General features: G+C 36.2%; 1 protein-coding gene across 6 annotated transcripts in view; it reads right to left on the bottom strand.

Moving 5' to 3' along the window:
* The window catches only part of uso1 (USO1 vesicle transport factor), a 136,637-nt gene that overhangs the window by 35,634 nt on the left and 83,335 nt on the right, over positions 1-17,668 (bottom strand). For 4 of the 6 annotated variants that reach the window (XM_072256533.1, XM_072256532.1, XM_072256535.1 and 1 more), the window contains 8 exons: positions 14,994-15,014; positions 10,611-10,721; positions 10,104-10,222; positions 7,119-7,300; positions 6,580-6,701; positions 6,334-6,469; positions 4,235-4,413; positions 386-466 (listed from right to left, as the gene is read on the bottom strand). In XM_072256533.1, the coding sequence (XP_072112634.1) occupies positions 386-466; positions 4,235-4,413; positions 6,334-6,469; positions 6,580-6,701; positions 7,119-7,300; positions 10,104-10,222; positions 10,611-10,721; positions 14,994-15,014 (951 nt within the window). The remainder of the gene's footprint in view (positions 1-385; positions 467-4,234; positions 4,414-6,333; positions 6,470-6,579; positions 6,702-7,118; positions 7,301-10,103; positions 10,223-10,610; positions 10,722-14,993; positions 15,015-17,668) is intronic. The other 2 variants (XM_072256537.1, XM_072256538.1) reach the window with 1 other exon arrangement.

Here is a 17,668-nt window from a genome sequence, read left to right as displayed (position 1 = left end):
AAACAGCTGAAATCCTACATCACCTGGTTCAAGACAGTTACTTCCCTTCAACCATTTGGTTCTTAAACCAAGTAGCAAAACCCTAATCACCACAGTTTAGTAACGTTTTGATCACTTTGTTCTAAAATGGATTTTCTTGTGTCCTTTTCTGTAAAAAAAAATGTGCATAATTCATGTTTAAATTATAATATTTGTCTAATTTGTTTTCCTATGAACGTTGCTTATATAATGCAATGTGGCTGTGATGTTGCTGCAAGTTTTTCTTTGTACTTGTGCATATGACAATAAACTCGTCTACTGATAAAAAACTTAACTGAGTTATGCCCTTTATGGCTTTCAGATTTATAACAAACTGTATGCTTACAAATAAGAACAAAAGCCTCACCTTGCAAAGGTCTGTTGTTGGTTCTCCAGTGTTATCCATACTAAATTCTGTATCTTTGTTTCCTGTCGTCTGATTAGTTCTCTGTTCAAATGCATATCAGTTCTCAGTTATTTACCCACTTTCTGACAGAGTTATAGTTCAGACTAAACAAGCACAAGAATCAGAAAGATCTTAAATGCTTTTGAAATGATGAACATATTAAAAAAAATTCACAAGAATAAACTAATCTTTGCCCCCAAATCAGCAACCAGGCATGCAACTTTGCGAGGGAAAGCAGTACTTAGTGAGACCACATATCAGTACTGTAAATTATTCACATTGTATACTTCAAAGTAGTCCGTACTTGTATAACGAGACTGATCTGCGAATCTTCATTGAACTTCAAACTATCACAAGCCCATTGTACTAAATTTCACGCAAATTGATAAAAGGAAAATATTATTATTACTATAGACTCTTGCAGATAAATATCCAGTAGGCTAATACCTTAAAACATAAAACTGGCAATATCATAAAAATAATTAAAATTCCAAAATAAAGTGGTGCAATATATGTTGTACCTCCCTAATAGCAAGGAAGTCGTGCTATCTGCACATTTCTTATTGTCATAATTTAGAGATCAGGAAGAACAGAAGATATATCAACCAACCCTCTAGTTCCTTAAACCACAAGAGTATTTGGCAGGTGAGAAAACAGTATCTAAATCTACGAGGGGTGATTGATATGTTCGTGGCCATTTTAGAAAACTAACACATTTATTTTTCAACATAGTCCCCTCCTACATTTACACACTTAGTCCAGCGGTTGTGGAGAATATGGATCTTGGACCTCCAGGAAGTGTCCACAGCAGGGGTGATTGATAAGTTTGTGGTCCAAGGTAGAAGGAGATGAATTATACAGCTGTAGTTACATGCACATGCAGTTCAACTCTTTGAGTGATTATGCAGAAAGTTTGAAGTTAATAACTCGTCAGTTAATAACTCATCAGGGGTGATTGATAAGTTTGTGGCCTAAGGTAGAAGGAGATGAGTTATTAACTTCAAACTTTCTGCATAATCACTGAAAGAGTTGAACTGCATGTGCATGTAAAGAGAGCTGTATAACTCATCTCCTTCTACCTTAGGCCACAAACTTATCAATCAACCATCTGTGGACACTTTCTGGAGGTCCAAGATCCATATGCTCCACGACCGCTGGACTAAGTGTGTAAATGTAGGAGGGGACTATGTTGAAAAAATAAATGTGCTAGGTTTTCTAAAATTGACTCCTTCTACCTTAGGCCACGAACTTATCAATCACCCCTCGTATTCTCCAGCTTTTTCTTCAAAATTGCTCCATTAAATCCACTTCAATACACATCTAATTTAATTTTAAAGTTCAACAGTAATCTATTATCAGGTTACATGCTCCAGATCTTCACAATGTGTGTGTGGAAGTTTTCACATTTCCCCTCTCACTGTTTCTTTTACAAGTCATTGTATTTTATTATACATAGTTACCTTGGCAGAAGACACAGCTTATCCCCACTTGCTGTAGCAAAACAGAGTTGCTCTATTAAACTCCCTTTAAGATTACTCTCTTTTGAGTAAAGGTCATCTTTTTCTAATTTCACCATATAACATACATGGCCCTTCCATAACCATTCATGAAGCATCTGCAGATTTTCTCTTGCTTGCGATAGGACTTCCACGACCATTGTAAGTTTTTATGAAATCTCCAGACTTAATCATTTCTAAATGGTGCCCAAAGCTAAGTTCTGCATTCAGAATGGGTCTGATCAGTGACATGGGGAACACCAATACTACTTTATATTGTATCTTCCTAATAGTCCTATTGCTTCCTTATCCACCTTGTTTTCCATTCAGTGACACACCTAAATATGCACCTGCAGAAATGAAGAGAACTTGTCAACTGATTTCTCATGTCTTCCCTTCATTATAATGTTTTTCCATTGTCTAGCAATACAATGGATCCAAGTTTTAACAACAAAGCTATACAATACTCAATGTGGGCTACAGCTAGAGCAAGGAATACAGTTTTGATCACTATAGGAAGACTAACAGTAGAGCAGGGCACAGAGTGTGAGATTAAGACCATAAGACAAAGGAGCAGAAGTAGGCCATTCGGCCGATCGAGTCTGCTCCACCATTTTATCATGAGCTGATCCATTCTCCTATTTAGTCCCACTCCCCCTCCTTCTCACCATAACCTTTGATGCCCTGGCTACTCAGATACCTATCAATCTCTGCCTTAAATACACCCTATGACTTGGCCTCCACTGCTGCCCATGGCAACGAATTCCATAGATTCACCACCCTCTGACTAAAACAATTTCTTCGCATTTCTGTTCTGAAAGGGCGCCCTTCAATCCTTAAGTCATGCCCTCTCGTACTAGACTCCCCCATCATGGGAAACAACTTTGAAAGAGGACTGGAGAATGTTGTGAGGAAAGTCTAAGCTTAAACAAAACAATTATGGGACTTTAATTGTGAGTAAACAGTGATAGGCCAGATTGAGCAAAGGGATGAGAGTTATTTTGCTTTGTGAGATCAGTAGTGAGGAGGGAGGAGCAGGGATTTAGGTTATTTGGTAGAAGATATGGGGAAGCTGGAAATAAAAAGAGCTTAACAGCGGTCATCAAATGGAACTCTCCACAATAAAGCAACTGCAGAGATAAAAAAACAGAAACATGGAAGTGGAATTAACCTAGAGTCTCTTTTTAACCAGGATGAACACAATTGCCAAGTGTTATAAAATCCCAACAACTGCATTAACAGAACTAACTTCAGGGGGGAAAAAAAAAAGAAAAATGGCAAAATAAAAGCATGACAACAAAACTACTACTATTTTTTTTAAAATGGGACAGCTGAATTGTTGAAAGAATTGAGTTAAGACCATCAGGAAAGTGGAAACACCTTTAAACTTAATTACGTGTAGATACCCACTTTAACTTCTGCCTGGGTATAATATAGTCAGCCAGATTCAACCCTGCTTAACAATGACAATTAGCATTTCTAATTCAAATTTTAATAATTCAGATTTTTCTTGTGGTAGTTTCCTATTATTCTCCATTTACTCTCCTTTTGCACACATCCTCTTAATTTTCTCTCCTGCATCCCTCCTACACAGAAATCTTTTACTTTTCTTCCACTCCCAAGATAACCATAATAAATAGAAACTATTCCAAAAATAACTTCTTTACTCAGGCTGTTGAGGATGTTGAATTCACAATTACAAGGAGCAATTCATGTACAGAGCACAGATAAATTTAAAGTTTTTTAAAAATGTGAAAAAATAGATATATATCCTGACATGGTAAAATCAATTGGAGGAGGTGACTTCTGTGGAGTGCTAATATCATGGTGCAGTTAAACTGAATGCTTTCACTAATAAGAGCATCATGAACAAGGGGAACAAGTTACAAAATATGGGGCAGTCATTTAAAAGTGGAGTGTATATAAATTTCTCAGGATAGCGAACCTGTGGAAATCTCTGCCCTGAGAGTGAAGACCAGATCATTTGATATGTTTAAATCTGAAATAGGTTGAGAAAAATTGACTGAAAGTTGTAGGGAATTGGAAGAGAATAAAAATTTAAGATTAGCATAGAGCACCCATCATTGTAATGAATGACAGGACAGGTTTGAGGAGCCTGGTGGCCCACTCCGGCTCTTATTTGCTTGTGTTTTTGAATTGCTATGTTGTAAATCTCCAAATCTGACAATATCACTGATCCACTGATTCCTAGTTTGCAAGCACTTTTCCTTTTGAGTATTGGCATATACAGTATGTAATCACATCCTCAGCCCAAAGAAATGTTTGTTAATTACACGTGTTAACATGTGTGTACCAATTTTTCAATTATGGACTCTTTTTCAGCCAGTTGTCCTTCTAACATGGCATGCTGCTTTTTCAGCTCTTCTAGCTCTTCTTGTAATCTTCCAATTTCTTCCACATCAGCCTTGGGTTGGATGCCATTGATCTGCGCTTCTTCATTATGAATGTGATGATGACTGTCAAGAGGTTTGCCTAAGGAAAAGACACACACTTTCAGTTACTGGACCTATCGATTTAAGATTTTTTGGTGTAGAGAAAGATTAGCTGGATAATAGTAGGCAGAAATGAATCTTTCACAAATGGCTAGCTGCAATGTGCTGCAGGGATGTACCAGGGCTTCAACTTTTCTACAGTTAAACACAGGGGTATGCATTCATTGAGTGATATGTAAAGATCAAGCATATGGGGTATAATGTAGGAAGTGTGATGGTGCATATTTTGTAGGAAATATTAAACAGCAAATTATAATAATGGTGAAAGCATTAAATGGAAATAGGATATCTTGGTACACGATTTTCAAAAGGTTAGTGCAGGTACCACAACTAATTAGGAAGAGTAACAGAATGCTGTTTACAGGAAGGGAAATGAATACAAAGTAGGGAGGTTAATCTTCAGTTGTTTAGGGCATTGAGAGACAACATCTGGATACTATATGTACAGTACTGCAGTCTTTAAGAATATTATGTTGAGTAGATCAGGGAAGGTTTACTGAACTCAGATGAACAATGGATAGTATATAATCCTATGGCAAAAGGTTGGAGAGGGCATACTTATATTCATTAGAGTTAGAAGAGCAAGAACGGGGCTGATTTAAGCACAAGACCCTGAGAGAGATTTGCAAGATTGATGTTTCTCCTTGTAGGAGAATCAAGAACAAAAACCCACAGTTTAAAAATACAGAGTTGCTTATTTACAACATAGATTAAATGAAATATCTGAGGGTTAAGAGTCTTTTGAGCTCTCCCTCTGAGGGCAGTACAAGTCTTTGAATGTTTTTAAGATGAAGGTATAGATTCTTGATAAACAAAGGGATGTGCTGAAAAAGGGTAAATACAAATACATTTACAATGAGATCAGCTATAATCTTGCTGAAAAGCAGCTAGGCACGAGTGCCAGATAGTTTACTCTAATACGTAGTCCCTATGCCTGTGTGTGTACATGAACACCTTTATTTCATCAAACAACACACATAAAAGTTGCTGGTGAACGCAGCAGGCCAGGGAGCATCTCTAGGAAGAGGGACAGTCGACGTCAGAACGAAGGGTCTCGGCCCGAAACGTCGACTGTACCTCTTCCTAGAGATGCTGCCTGGCCTGCTGCATTCACCAGCAACTTTTACGTGTGTTGCTTGAAATTCCAGCATCTGCAGATTTCGTGTTTTTATTTCATCACGTAGCTTTGCAAGTGATATTAACAGTTACAATTTACAATGCTTTGTACAAATATTCTGGGCAGAAATGCATTTTCATTTCAATTGCTTTCACTCTCCTTTTGACCAGTGAAGCTTTGAAAGACTATCAGATTAGCATTTGAAGAATCTTCAAATTTTTTTTATTGTGATATTTCCTTTACTTGAGTACACACTTTGAAAATGGGTAATAATTTAAAATATTGCCAAAGATTAAAATATGCCTAGAAAAAAAGCAACATTTCTGAGGGAAGAAGTCTCTCCGAATAGTTTCATATTCCCTAAGTACAATTTTCTATGGAAAAAATAAAAGAAACCAGCCAACTAGTTTTAAGGTAGTAGACAACAATGTCAACAGGGGATCATTACTGTTGTGTATAGTTATATTGGCAATTCCGTAAAATTTACAGAACGCTAGAAAGTGATTCCATTTTAAAAAAACTCAACATCTGCCGAAACAAATGAAAATCACTTTTTCAAAACAATCATACTTCATACCTAGCAAGCTAGGTTTGCTTACTAATTCTACAAATCTGTGTTATACAAAGATGAAGAATTTGTAGAATCTGTTGGGGGGAGGGGGGGTGGAGAAGAAGTGTCAAAAAGTTTTCCAGAATTGATTGATGGAACTGGTCTGAGAGTTGACATCGACTTAATGGGCTAAATGGTGTCCCATGTTGCAAAGGATTATTAGAAATATTTACCTTGTATTTTGAGAAGATTGTACTGGTCTTTTAGTTGCTGAATCTGTGATGCCTGTTGTGTTATTGTTGCTTGACTTTGTTCATTTTGATTAGTCAAGGCAGTTACTTGTTTCTTCAAATCATTCAGCTGCATATCCTGCATTTCAAGGAAGCAGACATACTCTGAAAAAAAAACTTCATGTTTCTTCCAATTATATTAAAAAATGTACTTCCACATTAAGAAGAAATTCATGCAGTTCTCTCTACCTGCTCACGAATAAGCTCCTTGTATTGACTAACTATACTATCATGTTGTTCCAGAGACTTCTTCACCTCCTCTTCTTTCTTCTCATCCTCACTGGATTTCTGAACAGCCTTTGTTATTAGGACTGGAAAAAGAAATAAGAGTAATGGAAACAAAATTACTCAGCTTTAAAGGAGGTTGATAGGTTTATGATTAGTCAGGGTATCAAAGGCTAAGGGGAGAAGGCAAGGAGAATGGGGAGAGGGATAACAAATCAATCACGAAAGAATGGCAGAGGAGACTTGATGGGCTGAATGGTCTAATTCTGATCATGCTTTATGGTCTTAAAAAAGAAATAAGATGTGTAGTGTTTCAGACTCAGGAAGCTGTAAAACACGATTAACTAAATGCAAGTAAGACTACTTCTTCCTATTTAAATAACAATGTCAAATTGTACTTGATGTCAGTGGGATCGATCAGTAATGCATAAAGTAATTTTTTTAAAATAAATCCAATTGCTTGTATTCGATAAAGATAAAAAAAACTATGCTGTGAAACTTACCTTCCAGTTCTTTAACTAGCTTGGTGAATTCGTGGTCAAATAGCATTTGTTCTGGAGTGGAGTAATTGGGCTGAGGTTTCTGGCCAGCTCGAGAGTACAACTCATGCTTACTAATATAAGCCAACTTCTCAATGAAAATTTCTTTTCCAATCCTCTTTTCTATTAGTTGTTTTAGCTTTTCCCTATAAAGAGTAAAAGAGTACTTCATCATTCGATATACTATAGTTACACCCAAGGAAAACCACAAACAAAATTGTCCTATGCTGCCTTAATTTGTCCTATTAATCCCATTAAATGATACTGATGTTATCTAATTTTACCCCAATGGAATTGCAGTCTTTACTAACACAAACACACGAATATTCTTGAGAGTGTTCAGTTTTTTGTCTTAATTATATTTATCAGCAGACTCCCTTCTGCCATAGGAGGTTTCATTTCATTATATTTGATCATACATATATAAAAAAACACGCTTGAACATCCATCAACTAACCATAAAGCCTGCAAGACTATAGGAAACTTCAAAAGTTACTCTGTTGATGTCCAGAGGCTTTGAAATGTCCCACAACCAATGCAAATTCACAGTTTTTTTTCTTACATTTACAAATTATATTTTCTCTTCATACTAGTATGGGCCATACTAGTTAATTAACCCAGATTGTACAAAAGAAGCTTTAGAATGTCCATTCTAAAGCTCATTTTTGAGCTTGAACCTATGCTTCCTTCACAAAGTCACTGCCTAGGCCAAAGGAATATTTTGGGTTTAAATCTCCTCCATCTTGTACATCACAAGGATTGGCACTGAGATGCCTTTTTCCAATCACTGAATAGAATTTAACAAATCAGCCTCAGCATAATCCCCAGAACTCCATTGCTCCCATAATGCTTGTGCATTACAGTTTCATCCTGAGCATCTAAATGGCCAGTTACCATTATGCCAGATGGCTCAATGTTCTATATTGCTTTGTAACAAATGCCCTGTATTTTTGAACTACAATTTTGAATGAAATGACAATATAGTTTTTCTCGTAAATGACAAAGCTTTCCAATACCATGCTTATTTACGGAGGAACAACCTTGTCATAAAACCAAAGGAAAACAAAATAAAACAAAAAATTATGTTTTAAGAGCATGTTTGAAGATGGCAATGAGAGAATCAAGGAGCTAAGTCAGCTAATACTATAAGGAACGATAAGGAAGTTGGAAAAAAAGAGCTTGAGTTGCTATCATCATTCAACCTGAATACTGTGCCTGGTATTTGTAGGAAGAAAGTAGGCAACAGTACAAGTCACTTGTCATAAGAAGTGAAAACACAAGTCTTTGGACATCAAGATGGAAGATTTGGAAAATGCACTGAATTGACCAATGACTAAATATCCACTGTTAGCTGAAAGAAACTAGGTATGAAAATTCGTACATCGTATTGGTAATCCTAAAGTTGCCATCACATATGGTTAAAGCTGTTGGAATATGCAAAGGAAGGGTGAAATAACAACAAGCATGAAGAAAGCAAACAAGTCCGAATCACAAGATGACTGCAACCTACCACTTAATTCAAAGAAAAGGCCAAAAAATAATTTTGGCACTGAGGAAGTGTTTCTATTTAAAATACAGTGTTAGGCAATATTCATTTGAAATGATGAACATATGCTACTGTCCAGACCCAGGGTGTTACTCTGCACTATTCAAAGCATGGATTAAATTTAATGACGTTTTGTTCATCACGAGATCCTTAATTAATGACTAAAAAGTAACCTGAAACTTGAAATATAATAAAACATTAATGGATTCGGACATGTCTAATGGTATCTAATGGGTGCCTTTCTGTACATTATTTTACAAACCTTTAACACATGAATCTGAGACAATGAGAGAGGAATTAAGGCTTTAATTCCTTTTTGCTACAGGTACTGATTGGATTTAGAAGTAATTATATCATCATTATCTTGTAATTTTATGCTTTAAAAGACAAATTTCTCCTACAATCTGTAATCAATGAAGGCTTAAGAGACTCCCAGAAGGTTCTTCATGAATTTATCATCATTATCAACAATAAGATGGCAATGAATGCTGCTTTCTCGGGGAACTTCTAAAGTACAGCAACTACCTGGATCAATGTTAATGCCAATAGTTGAAAAGCTTAATGCAGGAATCAATGAGGCTTTGATTTCTCTTCAAAATCCAGATCATGGGGATCTACAACAATGAACACAACCCTCAAGATTGGAAATACTTATAGTAAGGAAGAACTTCTTTACTTCTGTGCTCAAAAATAAAGCACTGGCCACCCAAATACATTTTATCACTGAAGAGGACACAGAATAACCTAGAAGAGAGCACCAAGGAAAAGACACAAGATTATGTTGCTGGAAAGATTCGAGACTCCATACTACTGGGCGACAATGGAATGGGTGGTAGATAATGCAACCACCTTGGAGGAAGAGGGAGCAAAGAATGAGCTAGCATAAACCATCAGAAATGACCAAGTGCTCTTTTTGACAGCAAGGTCATATTCAGCAAGGTTTGCATGAAATCAGACATATGGACTGCAATATCAATAATCTGCTCTCTGACTAGCCATGCTGGTTGTGTCAAGTACAGTTAGAACACTGGTAATATCTGACAATGTGGAGAATTATCCAGATGCATTCAGATTATAAAAAAAAGCAGAATCAATGTCATCACACTAAGTATTACCAAGTCTACTCTCAAGTGTTTGAAAGTATCCTCTTGCTTAGTGGAGAAGAGACAAAGATGTAGCCAAGGACTTTGTCACAATGTATTGGGATCAACATTTAGTTGGTAATCTATAGAAAACAATCAGAAACCATATTCCCACCTTGGAAAATTATCCCAAATTCAAATGTAGTTTGTTAATCAATCTTTTCAGATAGTAACCTTATTCGTTTTTAAAGGAAGTTTTCTACACAGGGTCTTTGCAACTAAATAGGACCCCTGAACTGGTATTGAATGCTAGTAACTTACTTAGTGGAATTCTCCAAAGAGTTTTCATTGTAGTAAATGCAGATGCCTAATAAAAGGGCACAGAGACCTTGCACAAGCTGTTCCTCCTCTCCAAGGTTCTCCGATATCTGTGCAGTTAACTGAAGAATATTGTCAAGGGCATCTTTAAAACTAACAACTTGAAAACAAAATGGCTTAGAAAATAAAACTTAGTAGAATTATTCATAAGCTTTCTATTCAGCAAATAGTATGCAAATGGAGTTCTAATTTCACATTAAATGTCATCTACTGCAATTTGAATACACAGTGCAACAGTGTTTTGCTGACAAGCATCATGAATTGAATTTCAAAGTACTCAAAGAACATAATCAAATTATCAAGGTCAAGAACTTAAAAATTAAAAAAAAACAAATAAATCTCATAGGATTTTAGATCAGATACTGATAGAGGCACCATTTTTTTGTACTAAAAGGCTAGTTCTTACATTTTTCTCTTCAGATCAGGAAGCAATACAGAAACAAAGGATACGAAAGGGACATTGGTCTGGTTGTGCAAAAAGTGAGTGACCGCGATGGGACAGTTTGTCATCCAGGTGGACAGCAACATCAGCAAGCCAACCCGTGTTTGTACTTTGCTTCCCTGAATTTAAAATGCAAATTATTAATTAGATTACATTTTGATGCCAAATTTTAACTATAAACTTAAATATTAATTGGGCTTGGTATACAGTTCATATAATTTGTAGCATTTAATGATGAACACATACAAAAATACTACTCATCTGGAAAACACTGATTTTAAGTTGATAATAGCGAGGGATCCAATGCAAATATGGACATAGCCTTAGATTTTGTGTAAAGGTAGTGTACAAGCATCTTGCAAAGCACACTGTCTCAAACCCCAGTACTACTGGAATAGTATATCATGGGCTTCACAGCACCACTCCTGACACAGATCAAAGGCTTATACTGTCCCTCTGTGTCAGAGTTATGAGACCATGCCATACTCAAAATGGAATAAGCTGCTTTAATTTTACAAATGAGTTCCAGCTGTGATCAAGTTTATTTTATACACAGTTCAACTTCTGCATAAATACACACTAATAAACCTACTCTTTCCAGTATCAGTGGATCAGTTTGCCAAATCATTTGTAACAGTATTTCTACAATATAACTTTCTGATGTAACCCATGTCATTTCTTTATGAATGATTATTGAACTACCTTTAGTTCCAGTTTCACATCCAGAAAAGTGAGACTATGGTAAAACTCCTCCCTGTGCTCAGGAATACTTACCTCCTAACAATGGGACTGATATATTATTGCCCCAGTTAACAAACTATTCACTGATTATAGTCATTGAAGGAACGATTTCTAACCCCTAAGCTATTAGGACTTCAGTATTTCACTGTTTGACACCCACAATCCCCTGCATTAGAGAAAAAGCAGTGGATTAGACTTTTGTGATCAAAGTAGTAATGTTATTGGTGCTTTAAATTTCACATGATTAGGTTAAAGATGTTAAGGCAAAGGTTAGACAAATTTGAGACTCGGGCAATTAAGTTTAAGTTTCTCTGCAGTGACTTCCTGATCTCCACTGCAGAGAAACTTAAGTATAAATGGTTACTGATGAGTAAATAGTAAATTCTTGTTCCTCAAACACTGTGGAACATTTCATAAAATCAAAGCTCTAGAACAACAAGTTGTGGATCTTGCCAAGAGTCACCAAAAACTAAATACATGTCATAAACATACAAAATTTAAATAGTAACCAATATGAAAATGGAAAGAGCTCCAGTGGATGCCTGCTGATGGAACAGCATTCACAAGAATGCTGTGGTACAGAGTCTATACTAAGACAGGCTACTAATCTATTCTGATGCTTTGTTTCACGTGAGCCTACTCCCCCTCTTTTACTTATGAAATGTGGGTGCTGTAGCATTTATTGCCCATCCCCAAATAATCTTAATGTGGTGATAAGTCATCTTCATAAATGATGGTAGCAGTTTTCATGAAGGGAGATCAAATCATCTGAATGGAGATACTTCACTGCTGCAATTGGAGAGGAACCTGAAGGTAATGGTGTCCCCAGGCACCTGCTGACATTGTCCTTCTAAACAATAAGATTTGAAGGTTTGAAACTATTGTTGAAACAGCCTTGGTGAATTGTTACCTTTCCTCAATATTTGATTCCATTTCTTATTCTAATTATTTCCTCAAAATAAGATCTATTATTTAACTGCTGCTTGTGGTAAAAACTTGCAAAATCCAACTACGATGAATAAAGCTTTACCCTGAAGTGCCCTCCAGAGGACCATATCTTATGGAAGGCAGCACTAAAGCGGGATACTATAAGATATGTAGACTTTTTCCTGGAACTCCGTTTTGGATTAATTAGTAACTTGTATATCTAGTCTTGAACTTGCCCAAAGATGAAAACTCTCTTGGCTACATTCTTCCATAATTTAAATCTCAAACAGATCACCCATCAGTTCTTTTTCAAAACGAGGGCACCAGTCTGCTCTGAAAATCAGAAATGTCTACAGATATTGGAAATCTGAAAAAAAAGGAGAAAATGCTGGAAACACACAAAGTCAGGCAGCACTGTGAAGAGAGAACCCAAGCGTATTTAGCCAGAAATTTCGCTTTACAAATCTTCCACTCAGCTGGCTCTTTTTTTAAATAAATGATGCAATGCAAAAGAGGCATTTTGCCTAAGCATTAACCTAGCATGTGCTTTCAACGAGAAAGCCATTTTGAGGCAACACAATATTTTACCATTTTAAAATTAAGACCCAATTACAAAATTGCTGATACAAAGACTTTAAGACTTTTATCAAGGATTAAATTACTCAATTGTATTGCAAGTCCCAAATTTACCTAATGGTCACATTGAATATTTATGATTAGACCACAAAATTCAAGAGTAGAATCTCCCCTACAAATTTTAATAACAGAGACTAGCAGCTCCCAGACAATACTTCTTTACAGGTCACTGAATTCAAATGCACCAAGAGGTACCACAGAGAGTTCATTTTAAACAGCACTGGAGTCCAAGCCAAATAACTCTCAATAATTCCCAAAATAACTCAACCTTTTCCCCAATTTTCCACTTAAGTTATGATGGCAGAAAGCAAGCATTATCCAAGCATACAATTACACAACTAGATCAAGTTTAAACATCTTGGACACCCTTACTAACCCTTTATCTTTCCTCACATTCTCTACTTGCAACTACAGAGGCCAAAGCAAAAAAAAAACAAATGGTATTTTAAAAATAGTAACCAATCTAGTTTTAACATCCAGCTAAGCATTTATTACTTTAGTTCAACAATGTGAATGATACAGGAAATGGAATTTGAGAAAACAGTTATTTGAATTATAAACACATGGTTATTAACAGAGAGTATTTAAGACTAAATTTAACTAACCATACCAGTAAGTTAATTTGCAAAATATAACTGAGTAATTATGTGTTTGGAGAAATCTTTGGAAGTGTCCAAAATTAAACTATGATACACATTTAATCCTTAATATCACCAGCTTCAACTTTTTGGCAGCCAACAAATCAAAAATTCATGACCTAGACTTTCCTGCAGCAGAGAAAGTACCTCCATGTTTTCAGAGATTTCAGATGTCTTCTGCACTGACCTTATGGGTTCCATTTTTTTTTTCTAACAGGTATTTACACAGGGTGCAAAGGTAAATCAGAAAGACTGTGACAACTTATTCTAAGTAACAGATGCATTTATTAACAAGACAGTGGTATCTCAGAATCGATAAACCTAAAATCCAAGACTCATGAATTTGAAGCAGCAACGATTTGCACACAAGTGACCACCAACAACTCCAAGCTGCAAAAAGCCTGCAAACCACCATTCCTCAAAAAACTGCACCACAGATGACATATATGCACATTGGCATCCAGCAATCAAGGGTTAAAATGCAACCACAGGAGCTTTCTCCAAGCACAACTGCATGCTCAGCCACAGAGAGATGGGAGGAAGAGAGAAGGTTAAGAGAAGGATGTGAAATAAGCTAGTATTGGGCTCACTTAAAAAGTAATATTTCCAACTTTGAGATGAGATACTTTTATGAAGCACTTATGCTCAGGTGCATGGGTTAGAGTATTATTTCACCACACACTAACCACAGCATGCATTCAATCCAAAGGCAGGACTTTCTACAATTTCTATGTGAAACACTGATGATACCAAATCAAGGACACACTCCATTACAAATCTGGACAGAAATAATGGAATTTCACTATCACCTGGAGTGGAATCTTTGATTATAGTTAATGCACCTTGAAGGAAACAGTAGCTCACTTGAGAGAATGAGTAAAGATAACTTGGGATTAATTAATAACTGCAACTTTGGATTAATAATTTGAGATACACTTTGATTTTGCAAACGGTCTAAGTTTTGACAGGTTGCACAGAAGGGCAATTGAAGGGATGTGCAATAAATGTTGCCTTTTCCAGCAATACCCACATGAAGTGAAAATAAAACTAATAATAACCACATGAAAAGTGCAGGTGAAGCCAGCTCAGGACATTATAGATCAATGTATTGAGTGGGGTAAGAAAACAGGCCAGGGTATCAGTATCTTATAGTTTTGTAGGTCATAGGCTTCACTAGTTCTTTGACAGTTCAAAGAAAGTGATGATTCCTTATTAACATACCAAACCTTTGAGGAAACAACATCAGAGACAATTCCATCCCCTTGATGCCACAATCTAAATTAAACTAAATGGGAAAAATTCCCTATTATAGTAGAAGCTAGCTGAACATGAAAAAGAAACCCAGATCAGCACTTGAATCAGTCAATGCAGTTAAAGGAAAAAAGCTGAAACCAAGGCAAGATAAAAGAACCCTGCTGCAACAAGCAAACATCTGTCCAAATAACTCACCCGTCTGTTGATCTTATCTCCCTGTAAATTATACAGCAAAAGTAAGTCATAAAAAGATGCTCAGAACAATCACTTTATGCAAAAATAACTTCAGAATATTGATCAATGTTTAATTAGAAAGATGAGATCTATTCATTTTTCTCCCAACATTGATGAAGCTTGATCAACAGCTGCATCTTCATGGATGTCTGTGAGCTGCTGAGAATTTCTACCTGCCTTTTAGCTTTATAAAAAGTTCCTTTCAAATGTTATATTTCTTCTGAGGACATTGACCAAGGCTACAGAGGTATCACAAATACCTATATTCCTCAGTGATAATGTCAAAAAATCTTTCCCATCAGAATCACATACACATTATTCTTATGAAAGCAAAAAATTTAAATGGCAACAACTTTATCAGAACTTTACAGGAGTATCTGTTTTACCATCTTAATGGACAGCACAGACAACCTGGGCCAGGATAATAACATTGATTAAGGAATTTCTTTCTTAATTTAATTAGCCTCAATTCACAAAAAGCTATCACAGCTGAAAATCACTGAGATTTTTTTCAGAAAAATCTCAGTGATTTTCCATGTAAGCCTTTCCATTAATGACAGCTTTATTGCTCAATTCTTTAATGCTTCCAGTAAAAGAAAATTCAATGGATCAAGTTTTTCAAAAATTATAACATGACTTTATGTTAGTGGACAGCTGGTTACAACAATGTAATAGGTAAACAGGACATTTATATGTACAGTGACAATATACATTTGCACAATAATTATGCAGAGCACACATAGAACATAGAATAGTACAGCACAGTACAGGCCCTTCGGCCCACAATGTTGTGCATATTGACACAATGTTGTTTGATTTGTGTTAGCAAGATGCAAAATAAAAACCTTTGAAAATGAAAAAAATAGAAAAAGAGTAAGATAGATACAATTGTCAAGCCACTTTTCTTTTTCCAAGGGTTTTCCCACCCCCACTTGCTCTGTCCTGCAAGCTACCTAGAAGCTAAAGGAAGATGTTATCCGAAGATCTGTCTGCTCCAGTAATCAAAGGCACTGGTCAATGGCAAATGAAAGATTTTTAAAAAATACCTGAAACCTACAGGAAGTGATATATCCATAATAATTTAAACTTTTGTGAACTGAATTAGCACTTTTCCAAGACAATACAAACTTTTGTACCAACATTAGCTGACAAATTATCCAGTCAGCTATCAAAATGTTATTTTTGGGACATTATCTTATGCAATAGAATGACAGATCTTGGGGTATTAAGTCAAGGTTGTTGCTGCAAGTATATCAGGCCTAGAAATGAATACTAATTCAAAAGAAAAGGCAATCTAAATTTACTTGCTGTGATAAATTGGAGCCAGCAGGACTGATATTTACTCAAAGCAGATAGTGAAACAAAATATTTATTCTGCCTGTTTGGAAAGGGGCATATGCTTCTTCAGAAATGGCAAGTTAAATGAATTGCAAAAGAAAACATTGCTCAACAGACTCCACTGTAGTTCAGGATAAACTGGGAGATGATCATGAAACAGACGAAAAAACTAGATGGTGAAATTCTGATATCGTAACAGAAAATGCTGAAAACACACAAGTTAGGCCACATTTGTGGGAAGAAGGAGTTAACACTTCAGGTAGAAGACCCTGCATCAGAACTGGGAAGGAGACAAAAACTCTTTAAGCTACAGGTGCGTGTGTGTTGGGGGAGGCGGGGGAGAGAATGTGTGGAGTGATAAAGGAGATGAGCCACAGGGGATAAACCATAGCTCTCCTTTTACTATTGTAAATAAAAAGTGATTGTTGCATCTCATCCATTTCCCATGTCTACTTTCACGCCCTCTCCTCTGGACCAAACAAGTAAACAGGACTGTTTCAGACTCAAAGATCCAATAAAGTACAATTAGATTTTCCTTCTTGAAGTTGGATAGGCACCTTAAATCACTATATACACTGTCTAAAAAACAGTTGAACTAAAATACTTTGTTTCAAATTATTAGAGGATAACACATAGAGGCATTGGAAGGAGCTGATGGATTGAAATAATTAAAAACATTTCTAAAAACAGCCAGAGGAACAATGAGCATAAGTTTCTTTGATTAAAGATTAAGATCATAGATTATCTTTATTTACCATACATGTATTTCACTATATGTTTCAATGTATCATTTTGAACCAACAGCCAACAGTCTGTAGATCTGCTGGGTGCCCACAACTTACAAACCCTTACTACTCCGTATGTCTATGGAATAAGGGAGGAAACCAGAGTACCCAAAGGAAACCTTTGTGGTCATGGGAGAACATATCAACTCCTTAGAGATGGAAATTGAACCCCTTTCACTGGCACTGTAAAGCATACAGTGGCCTCTACACTACCACAACTCCCCACATAGACATAGTGCAAAATCAGGCCATTTTGCATATTGAGTCCGCTCTGTCATTTGATCATGGCTGATTTATTTTCCCTCTCAACCCCATTCTCCTATCTTCTTCATGTGACCCTTGACACCCTTACTAATTAAGAACCTGTCACCTCCACTTTAAATGTACCCAATGACTTGGCATCCGCAGCTGTCTCTGGCAATGAATCCCATAGATTCACAACCCTCTGGTTAAAAAAAAACTCATCACCCCAGTTATAAAGAGACACCCTCTATTTTGAGGTTGCACCCTCTA

Source organism: Mobula birostris, chromosome 4, assembly GCF_030028105.1.
Source record: "Mobula birostris isolate sMobBir1 chromosome 4, sMobBir1.hap1, whole genome shotgun sequence".
Classification (NCBI taxonomy): Eukaryota; Metazoa; Chordata; class Chondrichthyes; order Myliobatiformes; family Myliobatidae; genus Mobula; species Mobula birostris.
The sequence above is the reverse complement of the archived record's forward strand: the minus strand, read 5'-3'. Positions and strand labels throughout refer to the sequence as shown.